This window comes from Balaenoptera musculus, chromosome X (genome assembly GCF_009873245.2).
Source record: "Balaenoptera musculus isolate JJ_BM4_2016_0621 chromosome X, mBalMus1.pri.v3, whole genome shotgun sequence".
NCBI classification, from domain to species: domain Eukaryota; kingdom Metazoa; phylum Chordata; class Mammalia; order Artiodactyla; family Balaenopteridae; genus Balaenoptera; species Balaenoptera musculus.
The window spans coordinates 55,920,372-55,948,315 of record NC_045806.1 but is presented as its reverse complement, the minus strand read 5'-3'; the positions used below and the strand labels follow the sequence as shown (position 1 = coordinate 55,948,315).

Below are 27,944 nucleotides of genomic sequence, written 5' to 3'. Positions count from 1 at the left end.
ACCATTTATTTCTTTATGGGGTTAAACAAGAGCAGAGAGGCTTCTGCCCCACAATGCAACAAAACAGAAAGCAGTACACATACAGAGACACTCACCGAAACACAGAGGCAGGGGAAGGGCGACAACTGAACCATAGCCAGGTGAGGGAGGAAGGGACGGGGACTACTAGGAATCCAGCTTGGAGACTCAGTCATAGGAACTAGTGCAAGAAAGTCCTACTCATGAAGCACAGTGTAGAAAATGGCGTAAGAAAGCTGCCCAGCTCTGCTGCCTGTGACGAACGGCAGGGGCAGCTGGAGGGGTGGTGGAAGATCTGGGCAGTGGGGTGGATGGGGACAGTCAAATGACTTCGAGGTGGAGTGAGGTGCCCCTTTCCCCTGCCACTGGGCAAGGCCCTGGGCTGGTCTGAGCCAGGGGTCTCCTGGGCACTTGGTGAGGGGGAAGAGGGGATGGGAGTCTCCAAGGGTCCATTCCCTGGGGTCCTAAGGTCTCCCTTTACATCCCAGTCCCTTTTCCCCTCCTGAGGATGCAGGAGTTACAAGGCAGTACATAGGGTCTCTCACATCTACAGAAGCATCTCTGGAAAGGAGCCAGCACCTCTTCCCCTCCCCAGCTGAAAAGAGCACTCTAGGGATGGGGTATGTGGCTAGGCCTGAAATGCTGAAGGCCAAACATGGAGTGTGTGGGCAGGGCACAGGGCTCACGGGGGTAGGGGAACACGCTGTGAGAAATGAGAAAACTGGCAGGGAAGGACTCCCCGGTCTCACAAAGCCTATTTGGGGACCCAGCTGAGGCCCTTGAATGATTCCCTCTCTACTAGTGAGGTTTCCCATTTATCCCCCAGCCAGCCGATTCCAGCTGTCCCCTCCCCCTCCTCCTTTTGGTTTCCCCTAATGCAGCTCCAAGCCCACCCCTCCCCTTAACTCACTGGCATTGCATCCCAGGACACAGGCCCTTCTGGCACTGAAAGCCGCTTGGCCTGTCCCAGGAACACAGTTGTGGCTTCCTTTCTCGTCTGCTCCTATTGGCTTGTAGATGTCCCAGGCCATGTGGCCTCCCACTCCTAGGAGATCAGCACAAGGCTAATGGCCCCCAAGGGGCTCTCCAGGCCTCTTCTCTCGTGCAGCTCTCTAGCCTGACTAAACACTTCAAGTCTCTCAACCAAGGGACCACAGCACATCGTCTTTATTTAGCGGGTCCTCTTGCCAGTTTCTGGACTTTCTCCAGCTAGGGGCAGGGGTGGCTGGATTAGGGGACCTGCTACAGGGTGAGGAGCAGTCTGGTGGTTCCACAATTGGGATAGTAACCCATGGGGTCAGGGATGAGAAGGGATGAATACTCTTTGGTAGGCTGGGGACGGGGACAGGCTGGGGATGGGGGAGGCTCATCTCTGGAAAGCTCTGGGGCAACGCCACCGAGGTTTCCTTCATGGAGGCCTGGGCTAGGACGAGATGGGGGAGTCTGGGGACCCAGGCCAGGCCTGACCCTCTTGGGCTTAAGTCCCTCCTCCCCATGGAGATCAGAAATGGAAACGTCTTTGGCCCCAAGGCCAAGATCTCCAGGGCAAGAGTGGCCCTTGGGAGTATGTGCACCTTCTGTAAGATATGGCCCTTCGGACAGCGGCAGTCCCTGTGCTCCTTCTCCAGAGGGCTCCTTACGCAACCCTTTCTGATTTGGGGACGTGTCCTCGAGCCTGCCTCAACACTGATCATCTGCCTCCCCAAAGCCAGGTGGTGACAGCCCATTCAGCCATCTCTCTAAGCCCTCTGCCCACCTCTCTCCTCTCCTCTCCCTCTTCCCTATCATCTCCACTCTCTCCCGCCACTCATTCTGCACCCCGTTCCTATACCTCATCGCCTAGGGTGCTGGGGCACAGCTTAACTGGGGCCCTGACCTAGCTGCAACTGTGTACACCTCATGTCCCAGCCTGGCCCTTCCCTGTGGCGGCCCCACATGGGACAAGGTGCGCTGGAGCGGGAGGAGGGCCGCTATATCGTCTGCCGTTGCCTGTAGGGGTAAGGGCAGGAGGGGATTAAGGATCGTGGCAACAAAAGGAATGCGGAGGGGGGAAAGAGCTTCTCCCCTCTGTGCCCCCCAACATTCCCTGAAGGGCCAAGGCTGGGTAAGCAGCCTCCTTCCTTGGGGTCAGGGCTCTCAGTGGCGGTGGGCATTTCCACCCCCCACTCCCCCCCTTTTTTTTTGGCTAGGCCCCATAGATGGGGGCCTGGGAGGGGGGCACCTGCTGCTCCTGCCTTTTTCTCCCAGTGAGTTTTGCAGCTCCCTGAGGCCCTCTGGCGGTTCTGTTGGAGCTGCTTTTGGAGTGGGGGTTGGTAGGGGGCGATGTGTGATTGCCCCATTTCCCCAGCCCCCCACCTGGTCCTACACCTCCCACGGGAGGGGCCCCCTCCCCCTCCCCCTGAGGGGGGCGCTGGAGCTGATGTCGGTGTGTGGTGGAGGTCTGATCTCCCTCCTTGCTGTCACTCTTCCCGAGTCAGGCCCTCGTCTAGGGCAGGCAGTGCCTCCAGGCCCGGTCCCCCACCACCCTGGCCGCTGGAGAAGGACACCATGGTATGGAGGAGCATGAGAACAAGGACGTAGAGCCGGATCCTGCTGGGACTGAGGCGGGAGCCCCCAGAGACCGGCAGCAGGGAGGACTTGTGGCTGAGGCGGCCTGGGGGGTCGTGGCGGGGGTGGTAGTGGGGGTACTGTTGGTGGTAGTGGTGGAAGTAAGAGTGGTGGAATTGCTGGTGGTGGGTTTTGGGGGCTTCAGACTCCTTGAACTTCTTCTTCTCCGACTCACAGGAGACCCACTGCACGTCACAGCACTTGGCTTCCGGCCGCTTTGGCGAAGTATCCAGCAACCCTGCCAATGGATAAGCAAGGCGGGGTGGGGTGCTAAGGGGGCTGCTGGCTATGCCTTTCTCAGAGAGGTGATTGTCAAAGCTGGGGCTGCTCTGGTAGTCCTGCCCAAGACTCTTCCCCCTGCCCCTTAGCACCATCCCTTTCTGGACACATCTTCCAGGGACCCCAGACAGTTTCTCCGGGATAACTCCCTGGCCAGGTATGTTTTGGATACAGATGGCCACTCTGCTCTCTCCCCCTATTCCACTTTGCCCCATCCCAACCTGGGGCCTCACTACCTAATCCTGCAGCCACTAACCTTCTCCTGACCCAACTTCCTTGTTGTCCTCCCTGCTCCCACAGCCCCGACCTGGTGCGTGCTCTGGGCCCCTGGCCTCCTCCCTCCTCCCAGGGCCCTGCCTTTACCTGTACAGATAAAGCCAGGGAGCCCTCCGTACACCATTTCCTCATTGTCAGGGAGGATAAAGGGGCACCGGGTCTGCACCTCCAGGCAGTATTGCTTGCAGGGCACCCAGCGCTGGCATTCCTGCTGGGTCACGCTGAAGTATTCTGAGCACAGCCAGGCCTTGTAGACAGCCTGTAGGGAGAGGAAAAAGCATCAGCCCAGGCGCCAGCCCCTTTCTGCCTCAGAGGAGAGGGATGAGGAGGGGTGTAACTGTACTCTATAGGGGGAGGGTACGGTGTGCTCACCAACCCAACCCCAGGATCCAGGGGGTGGGGAAGAAGGGTTTGGGTCAAGACCACTACCTCCTACCCTAAAATCTCCCATTTCATAGCCAGAACTCCCAAGTCCCCAATCTGCAGTCATCCAAGACTTTGAATTTGTTCATTGGTAAAATCACAAAATGACTCCTAAATCAGAGCTGGCAGAGGCCCATCCAACCATACCATTTTATAGCTGGTCCCAAGAGATGTCCTGACTTGTCTGAGGTCACCTATATGGAGGTAAATTTCACTTCCATTCAATTCAGCAAACATTTCTTTGGCTGATGGTGTTAAGTTTCTAAACTCAAGAAAAGAGATGGAGAGGATAATCTTTGCTTTACCTCATTAGGGTGTTGTGTAGATCAAATAATATGACACATATGAAAATGTTTTGTAAATTCTATAGTGCAATACAAATGTGAGGGGTTATTTTTAATAAAAACAGGAATCTGCCTTACCAAGCACCACATGTGCCTTCAAGCTCTACTTAACCCATGCTCTGTTCTGTTGGCGTCCACCCTGGAGTGGAGCAGACACCACATTTCATTTGGAAACTTTGCTTAGCCGTTTCACTTCATGGGTATACTTCCTGCCCCTCATCTAGCCCATTTCCACCAGGCACTTGGTCCTGGCTAAGAAAGGTTCCCTGCTCTATACTCTTTGGCTATCATCAAGACCAGAGTTCCTCAACGGCAACACTACTGACATTTTGGACTGGATGATTCTTTGTAGTGGGGGCTGTCCTGTGCATTATAGAATATTGAGAAGCATTCCTTGCCTCTACCCAGTAGTTGCCAGTCGCATCCTCCCCCTCCTCATTGTGACAACCAAGAAGTGTCTCTGGCCATTGCCAAATATCCCCTGGGTGGGGGGCAAAATCATCTCCCATTGAGAACCACTGATCTAACTCCTTGCTACTGAAAGTGTGGACCTGGACCAGCAACATCACCATCACTTGGAGCTTGTGAAAAGTGCATAATCCCAGGCCCTGCCCAAGACTTGACAAGTCACACCTGCATTTTAACAGGATACCCAGAGCCCTGCCCACATCCATTCTTCATATTTTCAGGGGCACCTTCCCATAGTTGCTCCTTGTAGCGATGGTTCTCCGACTTCAGTGTGCCTCAGAATCCCCTGGGACACTTGTTAAAAAGGCAGATGGCCCCCTCCAATTCAGCTTCAAGAGGACTGAGGTGGGCTCAGGAATCTGCCTTTGGAACAAGGGTCCAGGTCATTCTGCGGCCAGAGGCCTTTCAACCACACTCTGAGCAACGTGGTCAGAGCTTCTTACACAGACTTTAAACATTTACACTCAAATACAAATAACTCCACTGTGAACATGGACTTGGGCAATGTAATCCCACACTGGCCTTTTCCAAAGTGGGGGCAGGGGCATGGTGATGGGTGGTAGTGGTGGGTGGTAGTGGGTTGTGGTGCAAGTTACCCCCCTGAGGAACACAGATTTGATATCTCACTGGCTTCTCAAATTTAACATGCTCTAAATCTTAAAATTCAGTTCTTGTTTTTTTTACTCCAAATCTGCCCACACCCCTGAGTCTTGACCACTTCGGTTAAGTGCCATGACCATCCACCCGGGTATTCAATCCAGAAACTTAGGTGTCAGCCATCACTCCTCTCTTTGCCAGCATCCCCACACGCAGTCCATCAGCAAGGCATGCCAATTCTACCTCTACTTCCACGACTCTGTGCAGGCACTGTCATTTGTCACCTGGACAACAGTCTCCTATGTGGCCTCCCCGCCTCCACTCTTGCTCTTTCCAATGCATTGTTTACACAGGAGTAAGAGCGATCTCAAAATGACATTCGATCATGTTACTCCCTTGCTTCAAACGCTTCAATGCATTTAGAATAAAACCCAAACTTTCGACCACAGACTTCAAACCCCTGCATAACTTGGCCCCTGTCTGTCTCTCCAACCTCATTTTCTACCTCTCCCATACGGCTCATAACGCTCCACACGCTGAGGTTTTCTTTCTTTTCCTTGAACATGCCCTACTTCTTCCCACCTTGGGGCCTTGGCACACACTGTTCTCTTGGCCTGATATGCTCTTCCCCCTGCCCCTCCCACCACTTTTGGCCTGGCTAGGTCCTTCTCAACTTTGAAGCCTCAGTTCAAAAGTCACCTCCTCAGAGAGGGTCTCCCTGACCACTCTAGTTAGAGAATGCCCCCTCATTATTCTTTTTCTTAAATGTTTCTTCACCACAGTATGAGTTTGTCTGCATCCTTGTTTTGTTTTTCTCTGTCATCCTCACTAAAATGTAAGACACATGAAAGCAGACGTGGGTCGGTCTTATTGACCATATTGAGTACTCAGCACAATATATGTAAAAAAACAAGTCTGTTGATGGAATGAACCAGATGAGTAAATGAGGACATGTCCCTACTCTCAAAGAAATTTCAGTTTCATGGATAGACAGATCTAACTTGAAACTATGGCACATTTTCTATACTATAAGAGAAGTTAAACCACTGGCCACTGGAGTGAAGCAAATAGAAAAGCCGGGAAAGATTTCAGTGAGGGTATGAGTTGAGCTGGGGGAGTTCCCTGGTGGTCCAGTGGTTAGGAATCCACCTTCCAATGCAGGGGGCGCAGGTTCGATTCCTGGTCGGGGAACTAAGATCCCACATGCCATGGGGCAACTAAGCCCGAGGGCCGCAACTACTGAGCCCACGTGCCCTGGAGCTCACGCGCCACAACTAGAGAGAAGCCTGTGTGTTGCAACGAAGAGCCCGCACACCACAACGAAAGATCCCGCGTGCCACAACTAAGACCCGAGACAGCCAAAAATAAATAAATAAATATTAAAAAAAAAAAGGAGTTAAGTTGGGACTCAAAGTAGGATTTTAGATGGGATGGGCAGAGATGAGACAAAAGGGCATTCTGGACTGAGGCAACAGCTTAAGGAAAGGTACAGATGTGAGCACACGCATGGTGTGCTAAAAGAATGGAGAATGGTTTCATATGAATGAAGTGCAAAGGATACCAATCTCCCGTGGATGGACATTTAAATTGCTTCCAGGTTTCCACTATCACAAACAATGCTTCGGTGAGTAGGTCTGTACACACCTCTCTTGAACACTTGTGTTATATTTTATTTATATAAACTCTTAAGAGTGAAATTATTGGGATAAAAGGTATGTGCAATGGAGTGAGAAGGGAGTGGAAGGAGGTGGAAAGGAACAAGTAAAGGTAAGAGGCAGGGGAAGAGGGAGCTAGAGGGGTAGGAGAGGGGCTCAGGGGTTGGATAGAGTGGCAGTGGAGTCCGGGGGCACAAGGGAGGAGGGGAGGAAGAAAGAGAGGGTAAGAAAGAGTAGGGAGTTGGAGGGTGAGAAATAGTGGTAATAGTGGGGGTAGGAAAAAACAGCGTTGGGGAGGAAGCAGGGGAATAAGAGATGGAGGGTGTAAGGGAGGTAAAGGGGTACAGTGAGGGTGAGAGAAGATGAAGGGCAAGAAAGTGCAGGGGATAACAGGGTGGGGGACAGGAGATGTGGAAGATGGGCTGTGAAGAGGAGGGGTAAGGAAGACGGAGGAAGAAAGAGGAGGGTTCAAGAGCCAGCAGGGGAATAAAGGGGGGTAAAGAAGATGGGAACAGAGGAAAGCCGAGATGAGAAAGCGGGATAAGAGAGCAGAAGGAGATGGGGGAGACGGAAAGAAAAGTAAGACAGGAAACAAAAAGGATATCCCTAACGCTAAGGGCCCCAGTACCTTGGAGACCCCCCCTCCATCTTGTGGGTCCCAGGGTGCCAAGAGGCGGCTCTGCCCACAGCCTCTGCCCCAACCTCTGCAGCCTGGACCCAGAGTCCACCTCCACTCTCACCCTGAATTGTGTGGAACAGCCCAGTCCTCCACTGCTGGGGTTCAGAGGCCCCTGCGGGATTCTCCCTGGGCTCTTCCGGTTCAATATTCCTGCTCCCAGGTGAGGCTGCAGTGGAGGGCCGGCCCTCCTCCCAGGCAACTGCAATTAGCCTAATAGCAGGCGCTGGTGGCTGGGCACTCCCCGCCTCTGCTCTGGGAGAGAGAGAGGGAGTTGAGGGAGGAGGGGCTGGGAGAGGGGTGGCCTGACAGTGGGAGGGAGGCCTTTCTCCTTAGCTAGACGGCCCTCCCTCAAGCCCCACGGCCCCAGAGTCACCATGGCAACAAGTGGGCGAGCAGGTTGCCAGAGGAGGACACCAGGCCTGTGGGTGGCAAGACAGTGAGAGGAATGGAGGAAGTAGAGTGACAAGGGGCTGAGAGGTAATCCAATTCCTTAGCCCCACATATGGCCAGCTGAGGTCATTGCTGGCCCACGTGCTTTAAAAAGGGGCTGGGGTCCTTCTCAGATGAAAAGTCTGGCTCTCAGGGCTACCACCTGGACAGCAAGCCTGCCTTAGTCTCTGTAGCCCTCTTCCCTAGGCAGGCCTAAGTCACTTGCCCCATCTCATCAGTGTTAGGACTGAGCCAGAGGGGACCGGGTTGCTTGGGCAGTTGCAGGGGACCTGGGCACTCAGCCACAAGGATGGGGAAGAGCCAGGAGAGCTGCGTTCGGAGAGCTGCGGGGCTGGCTGGAGGCGGGGCATGCGGGGCAAAGGAAAAAATGTCTCAGAACCAGACAACAGTCAGTTGGGAGACCCTCGCAGGTCTTTTGCTCTAGTTCCTCAATTCTGGCTGCATATTACAATCACTCAGAGAGTCTTTTAAAAATGCTTCTGCTTGGCCCACATTGCACTCCAGACCAAGTCAGTCAGAATCCCTGTGGGTGGGGCCCACACATCTAGAGTTTTTCAAAACACCTCAGTTAATTTTAATATGCAGATAACTTAGCCCTGCTTCATTTTATAGCTGAGGAAACTGAGGCCCAGAAAAGGGGAGGAAGGACTTGTCTACAGTCACATAAAGTAGTGGCAGAGGGAGGAACTTGAAACCCAGTTTCTCGACTCAAACTCCAGGGTTCTTCCTACTGGACCATCCTACCAGTGACTGCATTCCAAACTCAGGGGGCAGGACACAGAAGCGTGGGGAGGGGAGGAGAGCTGAGGAGAACCAGGCCTGCTCTTGGCTTTCAGGCTCTTCAAACTCCAGCCCTGGCAGGAAAGCCTTCTTCATCATGCCCTGTCCTCTGAGCTTAACCATCCTGGACCCTCAAGGTAGCAGCAGATGATGGGTGGGGTGGAAAGCCTTGACCTGACAGTGCCCTCCTTTCCCTACAGAATCCCCTTCCCCACCTCCAGCAGGCCACCGCTGGGCTCAGTCAAGTTCTGGCTGCTACAGCCAAGTTGCTATGGGAACTGGGAGGGGAAGGAAGCAGGGAGTAACTGGAGGGAACACCAATTAACCCAAAAAGGAAGCTGAGAAGGCTATCCCACCCCTCCTCCCGGCTGGGCTGTTAAACCACTCTTTTTTTGTTTTTGTTTTTTTATAATGTCTTTTAAGAAAATATTTATTGATTGATTTTGGCTGCACCAGGTCTTAGTTGCGGCACGCGGGATCTTTAGTTGCAGTATGTGGGCTTCTTAGTTGCGGCATGCCTGCGGGATCTAGTTCCCCGACCAGGGATCAAACCCAGGCCTCCTGCACTGGGAGCACAGAGTCTTACCCACTGGACCACCAGGGAAGTCCCTTAAACCACTCTTGAAATGGGAGCAGGTAAGACGAGGGGGATCCCCACCCATCCTGGGCTCTGCAGCTGCTAGTTTAGGGAGGAGTGGGAGGACCTGGAGAGCCTTACCTTCCTGCTCCCCGGCTTGCAGCCTTGGCCAGGGCATTCTCATCCCTACGCTCCTCTGGGAAGAAGCATGTGACTTCTCCTGGCCCCCAGGGTGCTACGGGAATGCATACAAGTGCGTACCTACAAACACAGCCCACAGCCAAGACTCAGGGCCAGAGGGTTTAGAAAGAGGAGGCCATCCTGGACTCCTCGGTTAGGGGGCGGGAAGACCCTCCAGAGAGGAGAGCTTCAGTTCCTGCCAACCAGGAAGTCGGCAGTTTCCTTCTTGGATTCCAACTTGCTTCCCTCCCTAGGGCCTATTTCCCCATCCAAATCCTCCCTACAGACCTCTTCATCGCTGTTTGTTTTCCTAATGCACTCCTGGGACACTTGGCCAGGAGCTGCAGCTGCAGAGACCGTGGAGGCAGAGTGGCAATCTGGGCTGGGCTTGAGAATGAAACCCACTGTCCACAGCACACAAATAACCACCCTGCCCCTAGGTTTCGCCTAGGTGGAAACTGAGGCTCAGAAAAGGGATTTGGTTCAGCCAAGTCATAAACATGCAAGAAATCAACTATAAAGCCAGGATTAGAAGGGAGGTACTCTGGTGACTAATCCCACGTCTCTCTGTGCTGCATCCATCAATACACATAGCACTGTGTGAAGGACCTCCTTGGGCAGGTCTGAAAAGAGCCACATGCTCCTATTCCTGATTCTGGGCTTTCAGAGAGTTGGATCAGAACAGGGTAAGGTCAAAGTCAATCTCTCCAACCCAGGGGAGGGAGATCTTGGACGTAACTCTGGGAGTAGTTCCTTGGGATTGGCAGAGTCAGACTGAGATTAGAGGCATTACAGGGCGAATGCAGGTGGATGACATGGCTTTACTTAAGTGGCTGTAAAAATAAGCAACAGCTTTCCTGCTGCTGAGAATGAGCAGTCATGAGTCAGAGTGGCCTGGCCTGGCCTGGCCTGGAGGAAAGGCGGGGGAGATGGCTTGAGAGGTGGATAAGAACCCAGAGCCACTGCAGTTCCAGAGGGTCCAGTCACCTCCAAGCCTCTTAGGCCACCCGCTCCAAGGCCAGGGGCAGCCTGGTTAGTGGAGAAGTGGCGTCCCTAGTGCAGGAGCAGTTCTCTGAAGGAGCCTAGATGACCCATATCAATCAGGTGAGCAGAGGAGGCAGGTTCACGACCACTCGAGAATAGGAAGGACTGTGAGAATCATAACTCCACCTCCCGATCTGCTGTTGGAATTTCCACTCCAACGTCACTGCCACAAGCTATCCAGCTACTGACTGCGCACCTCTTGTCACAGGGCGCACGCTCTCTCCTAGGGCAGCCCATATCTTCAGACCAGTCTCGCAGTTAAAGAAGTTCTTTCTCCTTCTGAGCTGAGATAATGCCTCTCTGTGGCATTGCTCATGGCTCCTCCTAGCTCTTCTGGGACCATAAAGTTCCTGTCCCCATGCCAGCCCTGCAGGAGGTATTTGTAAACGTCCCTGAATCAGGTCAGGTCTTCCCATTCATTTTTTCCTGCAATGATCAATTTCTGAACATGTTCAAGTGCCTGGCACTGTGCTGGGGAACTACATATGATAGAGATAGGGAAGACAAGATTGCTATCTTTAAGGAGCAGGACAGACAACCTTGTGCATCAATCATTAGAAGTCACTGTGATAAGCAGTATGTACTTGGTGCAATGATAGCATAAAGGGAGGAAGGATCAATGGTGCTTTGAGGGCTGAAGCACAGGAAAATATCTCCATGTGGGAGAGGCTAGAGTTGGGGCTTGGAAAAAATGGGTAGAAGTTCACTGGGTGGAATAGGGCAGGAATAAGTGCACTTAAAGCAAAGGAATAAGCAGGTATAAAGGCCTGGAGGTGTGAAACAGTGCCGGATTCAGGCACTGTCGGTAGTTTAGCATAGTTAGAGGGTACAAAGGGGGCCATGATGGGAGATGAGGCTACGGAGGAAGGCCATGCCCATATTATGATATGTTCTGCATGCTAAGGAGGAGCCAGGCTTCATCCTATAGGCAACGGACAGCCTTTAGTGGATTTTAAATAACTGCTTTTTAAAAGATTGCTTATCACTTCTAAGTCAGTGATAAGTTAGTCTTATCACTGACTAACTTTTCAGACTTATGTTCTGAAAGTGTGGATGATGGAGCATAGGCATCAAGACTGGAGGTAGGGAGACCAGTTAGAAGCCTATTGCAACAATCTGAATGAGAGATGATGGGGATACCAGGTTTCTGGCTTGGGTGGCAGGATGAATAGTCGTTTCATTCATTAAAGAAGGGAAACCAGGAGGAGGAGTAGATTTGGGGGTGAAGAAGATGAATTCAGTTTTTGGTCATGCTGACTTTGAAACATAGGTCAGTATATACTAGGCTAGGTAGAAATGTCAAGGAGGCAGTTGGACACAATGGTTTGAGCTCAGAAGGAGGGTCTGGGCTAGAAATAAAGGTTTGGTCTGAGCTCAGAAGGAGAGTCTGGGCTACAAATAAAGGTTTGGGAGTCATCAAGGGTTAAGGAGTTAATCATCAGGAACATAGTAGGACTATACTTTCCCACACCCTTTGAAATTAGGCATGGCCATAAGACTTACTTTGGCCAATGAAATGTGAGTTGAAGTGACATGGATCCCTTCTGGGGAGAAGCTTTAAGAGCTGGAGTACGATTTGCCTCTGCTGCTGACTGTGGAAGTGGTGTTGAAATGGACCTTTTACTAGCCTGGGTCTCTTGGTGACTATCATGAACAGATGCTCCCTGCTGACCTATTTTGGACATGTATTATGAGCAAGAAATAACTGTTTGTTGTGTTAAGCCTCTGATATTTGGGAATTGTTTGCTACTACAGCGTAACCTGGCTCACTCTGACTGATAAAGCAATAGTGGAAGCCAAGGAAGTAGAGGATATTGCCTAGGGGAAATTAACGCACAGAGAAAAGGACCAACAGTGGATCCCTGGAAAACACTAACATTTAAGGGGCAGGTAGAAGAAGGGAATCTGATGAAGATGCGGGAGTGGTTTAAGAGCTTGGAGAAGAAACAGAAGAGAGTGGCATTCTGTAAATTAGGGGAGAAGAGTTTCAAAGAATAAGAGTGGTCAGCAGACGAGGACATGCTGGCAGTCTCATCATGGTGAGATCAGTTTCAGTGGAGCAGTGGGGGCAGAAACCAAATTGAAGCCAATTTAAAAGGGAATGTGAGGGAAGAAAAATGGAGAGAGCTATGTGTAGACTACTCTTCCAAGAAGCCAAACTAGTTTTTCAACTGTTTTTTGGGATGTGGTTTCCAGTTCTCTGTTCTACCCTGGTTGTTCCTATTCAGACAAATTCCTATTTTTCTATGTCCCTTGCAACTGAATGCAATCCCCAGACAGAGTTTATCAACACAGAGTCAAGTAGAAGTATCAGCCCTCCTATGCTAGAAGCTGTTTCTTTTAATGCAGCCTAAGACCACATTTGCTCTCTGGGAGACTGTATTGTATTCCTTTGGTAATTCAGTGGAGATGGAGAGGGGAATTTCTGCCTGGAGTGTGGGATCCAAGACACAGCCTAGATCAAAGTCCCTGGAAGGAGCTCAAGCCTTCTGGCAAGATATCTGAATGAATTAAACATCCTTGAGATGGTAGGCTCTCTGAGGACAGGGACTGTGTCTTATCTGTGTATTTCCCTCAGGACTTCACATGGAATTAGGTATACAGAAGAGATGCCCGCTAAGTACTTGAAATCCAAGCACTTGAAAATCAAGCCTCCAGCAACTAGCTCAGACTGGAGTAAGGTGGAGATCTCCAAGAAAAGGGTGAAAGTAATGGGTTATGTAATGTGTTGCATGAATTTTACAGCTTTGATGGAGAAATTGGGGATGCATTAGCAAAAAAAAAAAAATCATAGAAAACTAAGCAAATAGAAAAAAAAAGAGGCAATTATTAACTCCAGGAAAACAAGTTGGCCAAGGAAGAAAATGTAATCACAGTATTCTACATGACTCAGCTGTGAACAATATTTATAATCCTTATAATGTAAATATGGAATACTGTTAAAACCAGAAATTGTGATATGACAATATTCGATATATGAGGGGAGTGCACATACAGTGCTGCTGGTAGTAAGAGAGCTAAATCCCACTCTAAAAAAATAAAAAGGCAGTACATATTTAAATCAGAAAAAAAATCAAGAAATGACAGTATTGGTATATCATTTAGAGATGTGGAGGTAAATATTAGAAGAAACAGCTAAGAGGTTTAGAAGTATTTGACTCTGAAGAGTGAAGCTTAGGGTTGGAGCAGAGGGCTTCTGTTTTAATCATAAGCAATGAGCTCTATATTTATCATTTAAAAGATATTACGTTATATATCATTTAAAAGACAGATGCTACAAGAAGATATATCTATATATGGAATAGATATACATATGTGTATACATGTATATATATGTATATGTGTGTATCTTTGTGAGCACAAAGATATTTCAAACAGAAAAGTCAAGAAATAGCAGTATTGGCACACCATTAAAAATGTGACAATAAATATCAGAAGAAAAAGCTAAGAGAGTTTCAAGTGTTTAACTCTGAAGAGTGACTATATATATGTAGCTTATATGTCTTTTAAAATTATGAACATATATTACTTTGATAAAATGAAAATAAAATAAATATATAAACTGATATGCAGCCATGAACCTCAAAAACAACAAAACAAAATCCCTAAGACTTGACCTGACCAACCTTGCCAGACTCAGCCACAAAACCCCAGGCCCTATTGCCCAGCCATGGATCGTCTACTCCATCACCACTGTCTGGGGCATGGGCTTAGGTCAGGTCAGCTTAACAGGCCAGCAGAATTAATGAGTGGCCCCATAGCCAAAGAGAACTAATATGAGAGGAGGGGAACTTTAAGGGCCTCTGTGCCCAACAGCTGTGCAGGCCACCCACCATAGAAATGGTGCCAGTGTGACATGACAACCATAGCTTCATTTGAGCTGCACACAAATGTGTTTGGTATAAAATCCCGCTGCCCCCTCCCAGGGGGCACACACTGCTAGTCTGGGCCCAGGCCCAGGCAGAAATCTCCAGCTTCCTGCAGGGATCATTGTGAAACCAGCTCCTTGCCCCTACCTTACTTCCGTCCCCAAACACAGTACCTTGCTAAACAGATGAGAGGCTGGGGAGAGACCTAATAAAAGGACCTGTTAGTTGTGCTTGGTCTCTGGGGGTGAGGTAAATCAAGGCTTTGGAGTCCTTCCATCTCTGGCTCTTCCCTCCCCTACCTGAGCATATCTCTGTGCTCTCATTCACTAGAATCTCTCCAGTTGCCTTCTGGCTCCTAACCTTCCACCTCCACACTAGACACTTCACCTGCTGCTCCCAAATTACCTTTCCCTTCTCCTAAGGGAAAGTGTTGTCAATCTCAATTGAGTATTAAGCAGTCATTCAGATCAAACACATCTAATTAAGGTGACAATAATAATAGCTACCATTTTTTAAGTGCTTACCATACGCCAGGCTCTGTTCTAAGCAGCTGACCTTTATTAACTCATTGAATCCTCACAACCACCCCCTGAGATGGAGATACATTTACAGGTGAGGACAGGAAGGACCAGAGTTAAAATAGCTTGTCCAGGACTTCCCTGGTGGCACAGTGGTTAAGAATTCGCCTGCCAATGCAGGGGACACGGGTTCGAGCCCTGGTCCGGGAAGATCTCACATGCCGTGTAGCAACTAAGTCCGTGCGCCACAACTACTGAGCCTCCGCTCTAGAGCCTGTGAGCCACAACTACTGAGCCCACACACCGCAACAACTGAAGCCTGCGCACTTTAGGGCCCGCATGCTGCAACTACTGAGGCTGCGTGCTGCAACTACTGAAGTCCATGTGCCTAGAGCCTGTGCTCCGCAACAAGAGAAGCCACCGCAATGAGAAGCCCGTGCACCGCAACAAAGAGTAGCCCCTACTCGCCACAACTGGAGAAAGCCCACGCACAGCAACGAAGACCCAACGCAGCCAAAAATAAATTAAAAAAAAAAAAGCTCGTCCAAGGCCACACAGCCAATAATAATATATGGTGGCTACCATTTCCCGAGCACTTTCCATCTCACAGACACTGTGCTCTTAAGAGATTAGCATGTTATATGTCATTGAAGCCTAATAATGACCCTATTTCTTAGTTTTGAATTCAAAGAAAATGAGGTTCCAAGAGAGATGAAAGGTCTCAACAACTGTTTTATGGAGAAGACAGATTTCAAGCTGGAATGTGAAGTCAAGTTTACCTGGGCTTCAGTTCCCAAGCTTATACACCATATTGCCCCTAGGATGGTCCCTCCATTTCACTATCACCATTGAAGTAATTAGCTTGTTACTTAAACAAATCTTTTTGATGGAATTTCAAGTCAAGTTGGGGAGAGATTTCTAGGACTGGATGGAAGAGTGATTTTCTAAAATCAGTGTATTCAGCTCATTCCCAATATGAGTAAAGTTTTCTTTGTAAGGGAGCGTCGGGGGAAGAATACTTGGGTACTAGGGGCTACAAATGACCACTTCCATTCCCCCATCAAAGCACTCCCTTTCCTCTTTCCTCTAAATGCATGCATGTGCACACGCATGGGAGCACACACACACACACACACACACACACACACCCTGGGAGTGTTGAAAAGAGGCAACTGTTCCTGCTCTGATCTTTGGCAACTGGTGATGGGAAGGCAGCTGTCTCCTTGTAGAAGGGTCTTCTTGCCTTTGGACATGAGTTCTCCTGTTCTAGGTCTTGTCACGTAGGGGCTCCTGGAACTGCCTTGCCCTGGAAGACTCCAATACTAGGGTCCATTCCTTCAGAAAGGTTTCAGGGCAGCCACAACACTCTACCTAATTGCTCCTTCTTCCCAGCTTGCTCCATAAATGTTCTTCCTCGAAAAGCCTTTGCTCCAGTCAGGTGGAGAGTTAGCCAGAGCTGGGTTCAGATTCTGGCTCTGCCACTAACTGGATGTATGAACTTGGACAAGTCATCTGTAAGGAGGTAGGGACTGAGTCACTAATTTGCTATGTGACTGTAAGCAAAGTACTCTCTCTCTCTGAGTCTCAATTTGGATCCAAGAAGATGGTCCCTAGGGAGGCAGCATATATGGGGAGAAGACAGGGTCAAACATCTTTAACCTCAAACAGTCCTGTGGTCAAATCCCAGGTTTGCTCTCATCAGTTATGAAAACTCAAACAAATTACTTAAATTCCCTGATCTATACTTTCCTTGTCTGCAAAATGGAGATAATAAAAGCACATATCCTTAACCTTTCTGTAAATGATGTCTGTAAAGCAACTAGCACAAAGCTTTACCTATAGTAAAATTACACTGGTACAGATTGGGTACCCTGGATTTGACCTGGATTCAAATCCCAGCTCCAACTCTTATTAGCTGGATGACCTTGAGCCAGTTACTTAACCTCTCTGAGGCTGTCTTCTCCTAAGTAAAATGGGGATAAATATATATGCACTTCACAAGACAGATGTAAGAATTAAGTGAGATAAAGTATACAAAAAGTGCCTGGGATAGTTCCTTTCCTTCCCATGCCCTCCTTTCAAGCTCTAAGATTCAAATAATAAATGGAAAAAAAAACAACTGCCACAAATGTAATCAGAAAAAAATCATTAATACATATAAAAGAGTACATGCAAATCAATAATAAAAACACAAGACATGGACAGACAATTCACAAAACAGGCAATACAAATGACCCATAAACAAGAAAAACAAAATTTGACCTAAGGAATGCAAATTACAAGCCAATGCTATAACACTTTTCAGCTCCAAATTAGTAAAGTTTAAAAAAATATGATAATCAATATTAGACAAGGGTGGTAAATTAGTCTCACATTTTTGGCGAGGGTATAAACTAGAAGCAGCCTTCTGGAAAGAAATTTGGTAAGAAAGAAATTTGTATGTCAAAAGCCTTAGAAAGGTTAATACTCTTTGATTCTGTAAGACTAGTTCCAAATGTTCCTCCTGAAGAATTAATGTATATGCTTCCATTTGTATGCAAAACAAGGGAAAGAAAAAGTCATTTTGTGTGCAAATGTTGATGTAAGCTCAGAGAGGGATGGAAGCCTACACACCAAATTGTTAACATCAGTGACCTCAGGGCAGTGGGACTGGGAGGGGAGGGAACAGGAAGATTACTAAGTGGAATACAGAGGTTTCTTTATAAACCTGTGTATTGTTAGATTTGGTACAATGAAGGTGCATTATTTTGTGATTTAAGAAACTCAGCAAAGTAGAGAAATAAGAAAAAAATGATTGAGATACTATTTATTAGAAAAAAAAGGAATCATAGATCTGACAAAGATTTATGGACAAAGATATCCATCACAGCATTATTTACAATAGTAAAAGTTGAAAGTAAACATCCAACAATAGGGTACTAGGTAACTAAATTGCACTAAATTCATGGGATGGGATATTGCATGCTCATCAAGAATGATGTTTGTGGGAATTCCCTGGCGGTCCAGTGGTTAGAACTCCATGCTTTCACTACCAAGGGCCCAGGTTCAATCCCTGCTAGGGGAACTAATCCTGCAAGCCATGTGGCACAGCCAAATAAAAAAGAGGTTTGTGAATATCTAATTACATGGAAAGATATCCAGTGTAACTTTAGCAATAAGTTAAAAAGAGCAGGGTAAAAAACCTGGATGATTTCAACTATGTAAAAATATATAGTCACATCTATTAGGGTGGCTATTATCAAAAAAAGAAGGAAAAGTATAAATGTTGATGAGAATGTGGAGAAACTGGTACCCTGTGCATTGCTCATAAGAATATAAAATGGTGCAGCACTGTAGAGAACAGTATGGAGGTTCCTCAGAAAGTTAAATATAGAATTACCACGTGATCCAGCAAGTCCATATCCGGGTATATAACCAAAAGAATTGAAAGCAGGGATTCAAACAGATACTTGTATACCAGTGTTCATAACAACATTATTCACAATAGCCAAAATGTGGAAGGAAATGAAAATATAGGTCCACACAAAAACTAGTCTATGAACGTTCATAGCAGCTTTATTCATAATTGTCCAAAGGTGGAACCAACCCAAGTGTCCACAGAGATGAATGAATTTAAAAAATGTGGTACATCCAGACAATGGAATATTATTCAACCATAAAAAAGAATGAAGTACTGATACATGCCACAACACGGATGAACCTTGAAAACATTATGTTTAATGAAATAAGCCAGACACGAAAGGACAAAAACTGTATGATTCCACTTATATGAATTACTCAGAATAGTCAAATTCATAGAGATGGGAAATAGAATAGAGGTTACCAGGGGCTGGGGGGAGGGAGGAATGGAGAGTTATTGTTTAATGGGTAAAGAGTTTCTGTTTAGGAGAATAAAAACATTTTAGGAATGAATAGCGGAGATGGTTGTACAACATTGCGAATATACTTAATGCCACTGAATTGTACACCTAAAAATGATTAGAATGGTAAATTTGATGTTATGTATATTTTACCACAATAAAAAACTATGCCACAAAAAGACATATTAGGAGGAAATACACTATAACATTAAGAGCATCTCTGGGACCTTTTTTCTGTTATATTTCTATTTTCCAAAATTTCTCAGAGACCATTTTTTTGGCAATTGGAAAAAAAGGTATTTTTATAAGATTCTGAGTCTATAATAGCTCTGAAGGATTAACCTGGCTGGAAGTTTTAGTTGAGTTCAACACTAAGCAGATACGCTCACCTTTCACAGATCAGCCAGGTAGCCATGCTATCTGCTGGAAACCAAATACAAAGACAGGAAACAATGGTAACACCCACCACCACCACTCGTCCTTCTCCGGGCAGAGCCTGGTGAGTTGGCACTTCCTTCTACCTCCAAGAGGAGCCTAGCCATCCCAGGCCAGGGCTCACCAAAAGCCTGGCATGGGAACTGGGTGTCCAAAGCCCAAGTCAGGCCTCCACAGGCTCTGGGGTGACAAGGTCTCACGGTTTCCCCTCCCAGCTCTCCCAGCAGCTGCTGGGCAGGGCTCAGGCTTGCACTAGGTCTGTCTAGGAGACCTACTCCTCTCCTGCCCTGGTTGATCCTTCCAGCAGATTGGGGCTGAGAATCTAACAGATACCTTCCTTCCAGGCAAGAGGAGCCCAGCTCCTCCCATCTCCTTGGTAGAGCCTGCAGAAAAAGGAGGGAGCAAACACCTCCTTTCCTCACGCCCATCCTCTGTCACAATCTCAAGAGGATACTGGTGATTATCACTGGCGCTCAAGGGCAAGAGACTGGGGTATTGAACAAGGAGGATGTTGGTGGGTCCCCACTTTGGATCTGAGCCACTCCAGGGGGTCCCTACAAGTTGCCAGTAGGTGCTGCTGGATTTCCCTTGCAGTTCGTCAGCTTCTCACTCCAGCCTCTCAAGAGCCAGCTGGGCATTGCCTCTGACAGCTGGGGGAGTTTATTAAGATTTTCTTTATACATGTGTGCACTGGGGAAAGAACAGACAGACCTGGGTTTGTGTGGCAGTTCTCCCACCTTTTAGCTATGTGGCCTGGATGGGTCGGTCACTTTCCTTCACTGAACCTCAGTTGTCACATTTGTAAAAAGGGAATAATGAGAGTACCTGCCTGCTAGGATGACTATCAGGATTAAATGAGTTCATGGACACACATAAAGCCACTGGCATCTCCCAGGCACTTGAAAGCTGGCAGTTTTCTTTTCCCCTTTCCCTTTGTTCTTTGGCACCAGCCTGCCTTCACCTTCTGGCCCAGAGACTTGTGGCTCAGGTTCCAGCTCCTTTTTCCAGAATCCATTCAAACAGGAGCTTTGGTCCTGGCAGCTCCTGTCACTCCATGGTAGCTCCTTCCTTCACCAGGGCCAGCTGCAACTCACCTGGTGCCCTTGCTCTCCTCTCTAAGCACCTGCCTGGCTTGAGGTATCAAAAATTCAGGCTTTTCTGAACACCCTCATATGCCCAGGGAGAAAAGTCTGGTCCAGCATCCCTGCACACACCCTGGTCTGTGCGCCTGTAACCACAGGAACACAACACACCTATTCCCCAGAGGCCTCCCGGCTCAGCATTGGGGAATGGTGCTCCTGGAGGCCCACATTTGTCTAAACCCCCTCAGAAGCTGCCCCTGGTTTTCCAGCAAACACCTGCAGCTGGAATCCACATGTGGCTGAGACGTGAGCTGGGGATGGGGGAGTAGGGGTGGGGGCAGGTCTGATGCCCAGTCTGCAAGGGCACACAGCAGGTAAACAGCCTCACAGGGTGGGAACATAAAAGAACTGCCCTGAGGGAGAAGTTTTTCTAGGGCAAACTCCCACCCTCGAGCCTAAGGTGTCGTCCTACATATGCACCCACACACTGAAGGGTGGGTGTGCCCTTTCCCTGAGACACCGATGCCTGGGGAGGAGACCAACACGCACCCACATGGCTTAGAGGCACCCTCTCATGCTTGTGATGTGTTCGGAGATCCCTGACTCTCCTTTAATCTCAGCCCCACCCACTGTCTTCCCTTTCCTCACCCTTACCTCCACTGTGTTCAGCAGACTCTTCCAGTCAGACCATGAGACTGGGTGGGAGGCTGCTGGGCTCCCTCCCTCCACTTAACTCCCCTCCGCCCCCACCTTCAGGAGATACCAGTTTATCCTTCATGGAGGTTCCCGTTGCTATGGTGACTATAGTAGTCAGGCACCAGCCTGTGGGAAGTCGCCATGAAGAAGATTGTGTCTGTGTGTGTGTCTATGTGTCTAAGCATGTGTGCATGCACACACACACACGTCCACACTGAGTGGGGAGGAGAGAAGGCAGGAAGGAGAAAAAGAGCAGAGAGGGAGAAAGGGGACAGGAGAAGAGGGGACCAGAAGATGAAAAGGGGGGCAGCAGGAGGGATGGGGATCAGAGAGGCGAAGTGTGAGTGGGGTGTGAGGGATGCGAGGGGTGAGGGGGCATGCAGGAGGCAAGGGCAAGAGGTGCAGTGCCGGGACGGGGGTTAGGGATGAGGCCAGAAGATGGTCAGGACGCAGGGTAAAGGTTGGTGGAGTGTGAGGTAGAGGTGAGAGATGAGGGGAGTGGAGCTGGATGGGAGATGGGAGAGGGCTGGCCGTTAGAAGGAGCAGGGAGGGGCGTGGGGGGAAGGGGAGGGGTGGGAGCAGGTGGGGGTAACTGTGGGGAGAAGTGGGCGTTGGAGGAGTGAGGTGTGGGTGCGGTTTGGGAAGGGTCTAGTAGAAGGTTGGGAAGGCTGTGGGGTCATTGGTATGTGGGGGGTGTTGGCTGTGGGGCAAAATTGGGAGGAATATGGGGATTGGTAGTGGGGTGGGTCAGGGTAGGGGTGAGGGGACCCGGAGAGGTGTGGGCAGCACGAGGCCACGTTCCCACTCTCACGTTTAAGCCCCTGTACCCTGTCTGAGCTACAAACATTGCCTTTTCCCTGTCCCCGGCCCTTCCCAGAAGCCCGGTGCTCACGTTCATGGCCAGCGAGCTTCGGTGGATCCGGACACCCCTCCTCACGGGAGCCTTTGCCATGGTCCTGGGAGGCTGCTTCTTGACTGCCTCCCCCTTCCTCCACCCCCAAGTGGGGACTAGGGTACTCTCTCTGCCCTCACGAACCCTGGGTCAGGGAGGCTGACTGTGGGGCACTGCTCCGTGCCTGAAAGCTTGGGTGACAACAGGGACCACTTGCCAACTTGGGGCTCCTGCCCTTTGCCCAGTGCCCCGAGCTTCCTGCTCTCGGCCCCAGCGTTAGCCTGGGAATCCTGCTTGGCAGGAAAACTGTGGCAGGTGGGAGGAGAGAGGAAGGCAGCGAGGCAGAAACAGCTGCCAGCCGGAGTGGAGGAAGAGCAGGTCCCCAACGGGTACGGGCAGAAGGCGAGGTGCTGGCTCTGGCAGCCCCCTCCCCTGGGTGTGGGTGTTGGGCCTCCTTCCCTGGCCTTGCCCATCCAATGCTGCTGTTGAGGGAGCAGGCTCTGCTCACTGGCCTGAACTCTGAGCTGACACAGACCTCAGAGGTCAGCTGGTCCAACCTGCCCTAGACTCCGGAGTCAGAGTCATCTCCACAGCATTTCCCCCAGGGCTCTGTCTGAATCAGGCTAGACCTTTGCCCTGGGAGCAGGAACTCACCTCCTCTCAAGGCACTCTGTTCCCTCTTTGGAAGGAAAAAACTGTTAACTGAACAACTGATATGCCAGGCCTAGGTGCTGTGCAGACTTCTCATTAATAATGAGCTCATAGGGCTGTTCTGATGAATTACCTCCATTTTACAGATGAGAAAAGCGAGGCTGAGAGAGCTGAAGTCCCTAGCTCAAGGTCACACAGGTAATACATAAAAAAGCTGGGTCTGAACCCAGGACTTTCTAACCATGAAGTCCCTCTGGGGTTAAGCAGGACATGCCTCTTCTTTTGCACCCTGACAACTCCTCTGAGGTCTGAAGTTGGAGACCACACCTTCCTGAGTCTCCTCTTCTTCAGGTGAAACAGCTCCTTCAACTCTGTCCAGGAGAACTTGAGTTTTAGCCTCCTCCTAAACTGCTCAGTGTGAGACCCAGAACCAAACACACAATATGCCAGGTGGGTGTGGGCCAGTCCCGAAGAGAACAGAACTATCGCATCCTTCCTTGGCACTAACCTTTACGGTTGTGGCCCTACGGCTAGTGAGAGAACTGAGAACTGGCCTTCTCTTGGGCTTCTATCCCCTCTTGGATCAGAGCTATGAGAGAAGAGGCCAGGGTTTTGTTCCCATCTCCACCACTGCCCCCCCACCCCCCATCAGGCTATCCTCAATTTAGAATAGGGAAGGGGCAGAGGTGGAGGAAGAGGCAATCACAACCAGGCGGGGCCTGGCAGGGCTGGGAGATGGAGAGGGCTGGGGGAGTGAGGGGGTGGTCCAGTAACCACAGGCAGGGCCAGAAGGGCCAAGCAGAGCAGGAGGCAAGGGCTGAGGGGATGCGTGCACAGGGAGGTAAGGGAGGGGTGGAGTGGGGCCCCAGGGGTTGGGAGAGGCCAGCGTGAGAATGGGCATTGGCCTTCCTAAGTTATCATCGCCCTGCTGTGTGAGAGGAAGTCAGTCACACATTAAGGAAATGTCGCAGCTGGTACTAAATTGGGAGGTGTCACAGGCAGCAGTGAGGACAGGTATGATGTGTGGGGCCCTGTGTGGCCCGAAACAGGGGCAGATATTGCAAAGGGAGAGAACAGGGTTTCTGGGGCTGCCCGGGAAAGATCTAACTGAAATACTGGGGACAGGCCCCCGGGGATGGGGGTCACCTGGCCCTGGAGCAAAGGCTCCAGGTTTGGTTTCCGGCAGCAGAGGAAGCCTCCTCACTCTGGCCTGGGGTGGTGGGCTCTCCACCCTGGAGAAGCTTGGAGGATGTGGCATTATCTCCAAGGGATCCCATTTGGGGGAGGGGCTGGACAGCAGGGCTTGAAGCTGGGGGGCAGGCTCGGGGATCTGCAAAAAAGGCCTGGGATAGAGGTGGGGCACTGGGGTGAAGACAGAGGGGCTGCAGGAAGGAGGAGAGCAGGGCTGTCTTTTCCTGTAGGGCCTGTAATACAGCTGGAATCTAGAGGCCTGTGGGTGTAGGCCTCAGTGAAGGGAGAGCACGTTGGAGAGGGTGGGAAAGACAGGAAGAAAGCTGTGGAGCTGACACTGCCCTTCTCCCAGCACAGCAGGCAGCAAGAGAGCAGGCGGAGTTCACTTGAGAGGGAGAGAGAGAGAGTGAGAATGTGAAAGCGACAAGGAGACAAAGGAGAGCAGGGAGGGCCCCGGCCATTGCGAACCTGATGAGAGGCCATGGCCAAAGCGTGAGCTTAGCACCGACGCCACGCGGGTTGGAGGCCTGGCACTCCTGCTCCTTAGCCGAGTGGCCTTCGGGCAAACTGCTTGAGCCCGCTGCACCTCAGTTTCCCCATCTGTAAAATGGGGCTTATGATGCTGGTATTACCAGCCTCCCCAGGCAGTTGTGATCTCATAATACACGTGAAAGAGGCTACAAACCCTAAGCAGGACATCACTGTCAGGTGTTCTATTATTCTTACAAAATACTGTCAGCTACCTCTTCCCACTTCAATCTCACAAAAGACTCAGGATGTGGGCAGAGCCAGGATTATTATCCTTGTTTTACGAATGAGGAAACAGAAGCTTAGAGAAGTGAAGTGACGTGCCCAAGGTCACACTACGAACAAGTGGTAGAGATGATCAGGCCTCCTGAATCCAAGAGATCAGTTGTCTTTCTCCTCCATCAAACTGCTCGGTAAAAATAATCAACATGAGGGATTATTATTTAGTGCCGGTTCAGACAGAGCCTGAAGCCAACTATGACCCGGAGAAAACCCCACGGGAAAGTTGTAGCATGGTCTCTTTTTCATCCTGGAGATTGTGGGAAAGAAAAAGTCGGGGCCACGGGGTTGGAGGGAAGGCCACAAAAGACAGACATCCTTTATTCCGTCTGCTAGTGGCCCGTGTCCCTCTGCTCGCACTGACATCAAGGGTGTGTGTCTCTATCTCTATATGACAAAATGTGTCCTTTTTCATGTGACAGTACTTCTTTCTGCCTGTGTGTCTCTGACATCCTGGGGAGATGTACATGTGTATGACACCTTGTCTGCTTCTGTGGCACCGTTTGTGGGTGTGACGACCTCTCTCTACCTCTGTGTGACTTTGCCCGGGGTGGTGGTGGTGCTGTTTGGCAGTGTGTGTGTGTCTATCTGTCTGTACACCTTTAAGAAGTGGAATATCTCATTTGGTAGTGTGAGTGAGGCAGTGAGTCAGCTGAGGCTGAGGGAGGCGGGAGGGAGACTGCTAGGTTACGAGAACAGGAAAAAGGAGAATGAGAAAGTGAAGTCAGGAGCAAGGAGCTACCCCTTTCCTCCCCAACCCCCTGCCCAAATCCCTAAGGAGCCCACCAAGAGCGTGGAACCGTGCAGAAGTCTGCAGGGGTCACGTCAGATGGAAAGGGGCACTTTCTGTCCCTCCCCAAAGCCTCGGAGGGAGACAAGCTAGGCTAGGAGGCAACTGTCTCCCTCTCCAGCTCTCAGCCCCCAGCTTGAGGATGGGTGAGACCAGCACCCCACCTGGTCTCTGCTTCACTTGACCCTTTGACCTTGCTGTTCTCTTTCCTCTCAGAGGCAGGCCACCTGGCCAGGCTGCACAAACAGAGCAGTAGCACCATGTCCCAAATGTTTACAGCCCCCATACACCCACTGTCCAGAACGACCCTGCTCAGGGTCAAGAAGTTTCTCAACACTCAGCTCTGCCCTAGGCAGGCCCATTCTGCAGGGGCCCCGCCTCTCCTCTGGATGCCCGTCCCCAACAGCCAGTAAGCCAGCTTTCCCTCCACTGCCACCCCAGGGCACTGGGAAAGCACTGGGACTTCTGTAATGCACCAGCCTCCAGTGGTCCTCCCACAAGCTGCTGTGCCCTGCTCCCAGCTCCTTCTCTTGTCAGGGGAGAGGAGCTGGCAGGTACCCTCCTCGGGAGAAAACAGGCACCCTGGGGCTCCACCTGCTTAGACTCTGACCAGCCACCTCAGGTCATATAAGGTCAACAGTGTGCTGTGCCCCACAACCAAGTGCCCCTCCTCTCACCCACTGGCAGGGGCCAAAGGGTCAGGGTTAGGTTGCCAAATATTCTTCCCCCGCCTTTGGCCTTCCCCCTTCACCAGCCAGTCCCAGGACTTTCCATTCCAGCCAAGGAAAGGAAAGGGGCACCGCTAGGTGAGGACGGGGGCTAGGGGAGCCAGAGCCCTCTTTCCATCCCTTTGCCAACCGGGGGGCCCCCGGACCCCTCCCTCCTCATGCGGGGGGCGGGGCGGGAGAAAGCCCCAGTCATATGGTGCCCAAAGCCAGAATCAATAGAAGTTGGCCAGGTGGTTTACCTGACTTGAATCCCTGAGGCCCTGCTTCCCGGGAGGGTCCCAAGGTAGCACTACCCGTGCCCCACTGAGAACGGTGGGGGTGATGGGGGGAGGTGAGGTGGGTAGAGGGGGAAACCATTTTTCTCCCGGTCCCACCGCCACGGCTCCCGCCGCCGAAGCGGCAGCCGTTGTGGCCGCGGACGCCAGTCCCTACCTTACAGCCTTTCGTGCAGGACCGGATTGAGTACTCTTCTGCCTGTAAGTATTTATGCAGCACGAGGTCGAACTCGTCATATTTTTCCTGAGCATGTCGGTCGAGCCGCTGGTACGCCTCGATACAGTTGCTACACACCTCCCAGGCCCCGGAGCCCGGGCTAGCCACCACGGCCAGCAGGTCCCCCAGCAGGGTGTCCAGGCTGCAGTCCAGGCTGTCGGGGCGGTCCATGCCCAGCAGCAAGTCCCAGACCGTGTAGGTGTCGCAAAAGGAAAGAGTGAAGTTCCGAAAGTGGCCTTTGAGCAAGTTTTTTTTGGCGGTGGGGAACTCGGCCGGGGCACGGGAAGGGGAGTCGGGGGGCCGTAGAGGGGGCGCTGGGGTGGTCGGTTCGAAAAGTCTCTGCAAAGATTGCAATTTGGTGCAAGCTGCGTCCAGCCCCGTGGGTTCTGGGACGCCGCCGCAGTCCGGCCCGGGACCGGCGGCGGGGGCGGCTTTGGTCAGGTTGCTGTATCGCGGGCCGCAGGTGCCTGGGGGCGCGCTGGGCTGGCCGGGCGGCTGCGGCGGCGGCGGCAGCACCGCGCGAGGAGGCACCGGCTGCCGCTCCCGGCCGGCCCCCCAGGGCGGCCGCATGGCGCTGCTCAGCTCCCTGGCCCGGGGCCGGGCCCCCGCGCACAGCCACAGATGGTCAGCGAGCAGCACGGTGAAGAAGAGCAGGGACGCCAGGGACAGTCGCCATCGCTGCGCCCGCTCGGAGTCGGCGCAAGGTTTGTCGCTCGGCCTGGGAGCCCAGCAGCAGCAGCAGCAGATAGTCAGCGCGGCGGCGTCTTTCCCGGGCCACATCCAAGCGCCCCTGAACATATTTCAGGGGGGTCCGGGCTGGAGGGAAAAGGCGGGCGCGAGGCCGGACGGCCGTCTCGGGCTGGCGGGCGGGCAAGCCGGCTGCGCGCCGCTCCGCGCTCCTCGGCGCCGTCCAGGCTCTACCTCGGGGGCTGCATGGCGAGGCAGGCCGGCCGGCCCGGGGCCCCGCTCAGGCCGGAGTGGCGGGGCGCTCTCGCGCCGTCCCCGCGCCCCTCCCGCGCTCCCTCGCTCGCCGCCCGGGCGCGGCCGCCCGGCCCGCTAGGCGCTGCCCGGCGTCCCGGCGGGGGGCGGTGCGGGGCACTGGGGCGGTGGCGGCTGCGGCGGCGGCGCCGCACTCCTCATAGTGTCGGGCCGCTCAGCTTCCCCGGGCTCAGCGCCACTCCACTCCGCGCCGGCTGCCGCCCGGCTAGCACTCCGCTCCGGCCGTCTCGGCTCGGCGCAGCTCTGCGCCCCTCAGCGCCGCCGTGCGGGCCCGGCCGCCGCGCTCCGCTCCGCTCGCTCGCCCCGCGCCGCGCTGCTCAGCTCCCGCCCGCCCGTCCGCCTGCCCGCCGGCCGCCCTCTCTGCGCTGCTCCCAGCCTCGCTCGCGCCCTCCTAGGCCCGCCGGCCGGCCCGCTGCTCGGCCCTTCGGGCTTCGCTCGCGCTCTGGCCGTTGGCCGGGGCCGGTCCCGGGTCAGCTCCGCTCCGGCTCCGCGCCCGCCGCTCCCGGAGTTCCGGCTCGGGCGGGCCACCTGGCTCCCGGCGGCGCCACAGGCGCCGG

General features: G+C 51.7%; 1 protein-coding gene across 1 annotated transcript; it reads right to left on the bottom strand.

Annotated features, from left to right (window-relative positions):
- Positions 1–3: 3 nt before the first annotated feature.
- Positions 4–27,217, bottom strand: FAM155B (family with sequence similarity 155 member B). The gene is made up of 3 exons (XM_036840757.1): positions 26,329–27,217; positions 3,268–3,439; positions 4–2,863 (listed from the first exon to the last, which is right to left on the bottom strand). Exons 1-3 carry the CDS (start codon positions 27,184–27,186, stop codon positions 2,478–2,480), a joined length of 1,416 nt encoding a protein of 471 aa, XP_036696652.1. The 5' UTR covers positions 27,187–27,217; the 3' UTR covers positions 4–2,477.
- Between the last annotated feature and the right edge of the window lie 727 nt (positions 27,218–27,944).

Excerpts from the sequence above, each read along its gene's own strand:
- FAM155B (XM_036840757.1), bottom strand. The coding sequence starts at position 27,186 with ATGTTCAGGGGCGCTTGGATGTGGCCCGGGAAAGACGCCGCCGCGCTG. Across the intron at positions 3,440-26,328 it reads CCTGCACGAAAGGCTGTAAG|GCTGTCTACAAGGCCTGGCT; the intron begins GTAGGGACTGGC and ends CTCTCCCTACAG. Across the intron at positions 2,864-3,267 it reads CCCTGGCTTTATCTGTACAG|GGTTGCTGGATACTTCGCCA; the intron begins GTAAAGGCAGGG and ends ATCCATTGGCAG.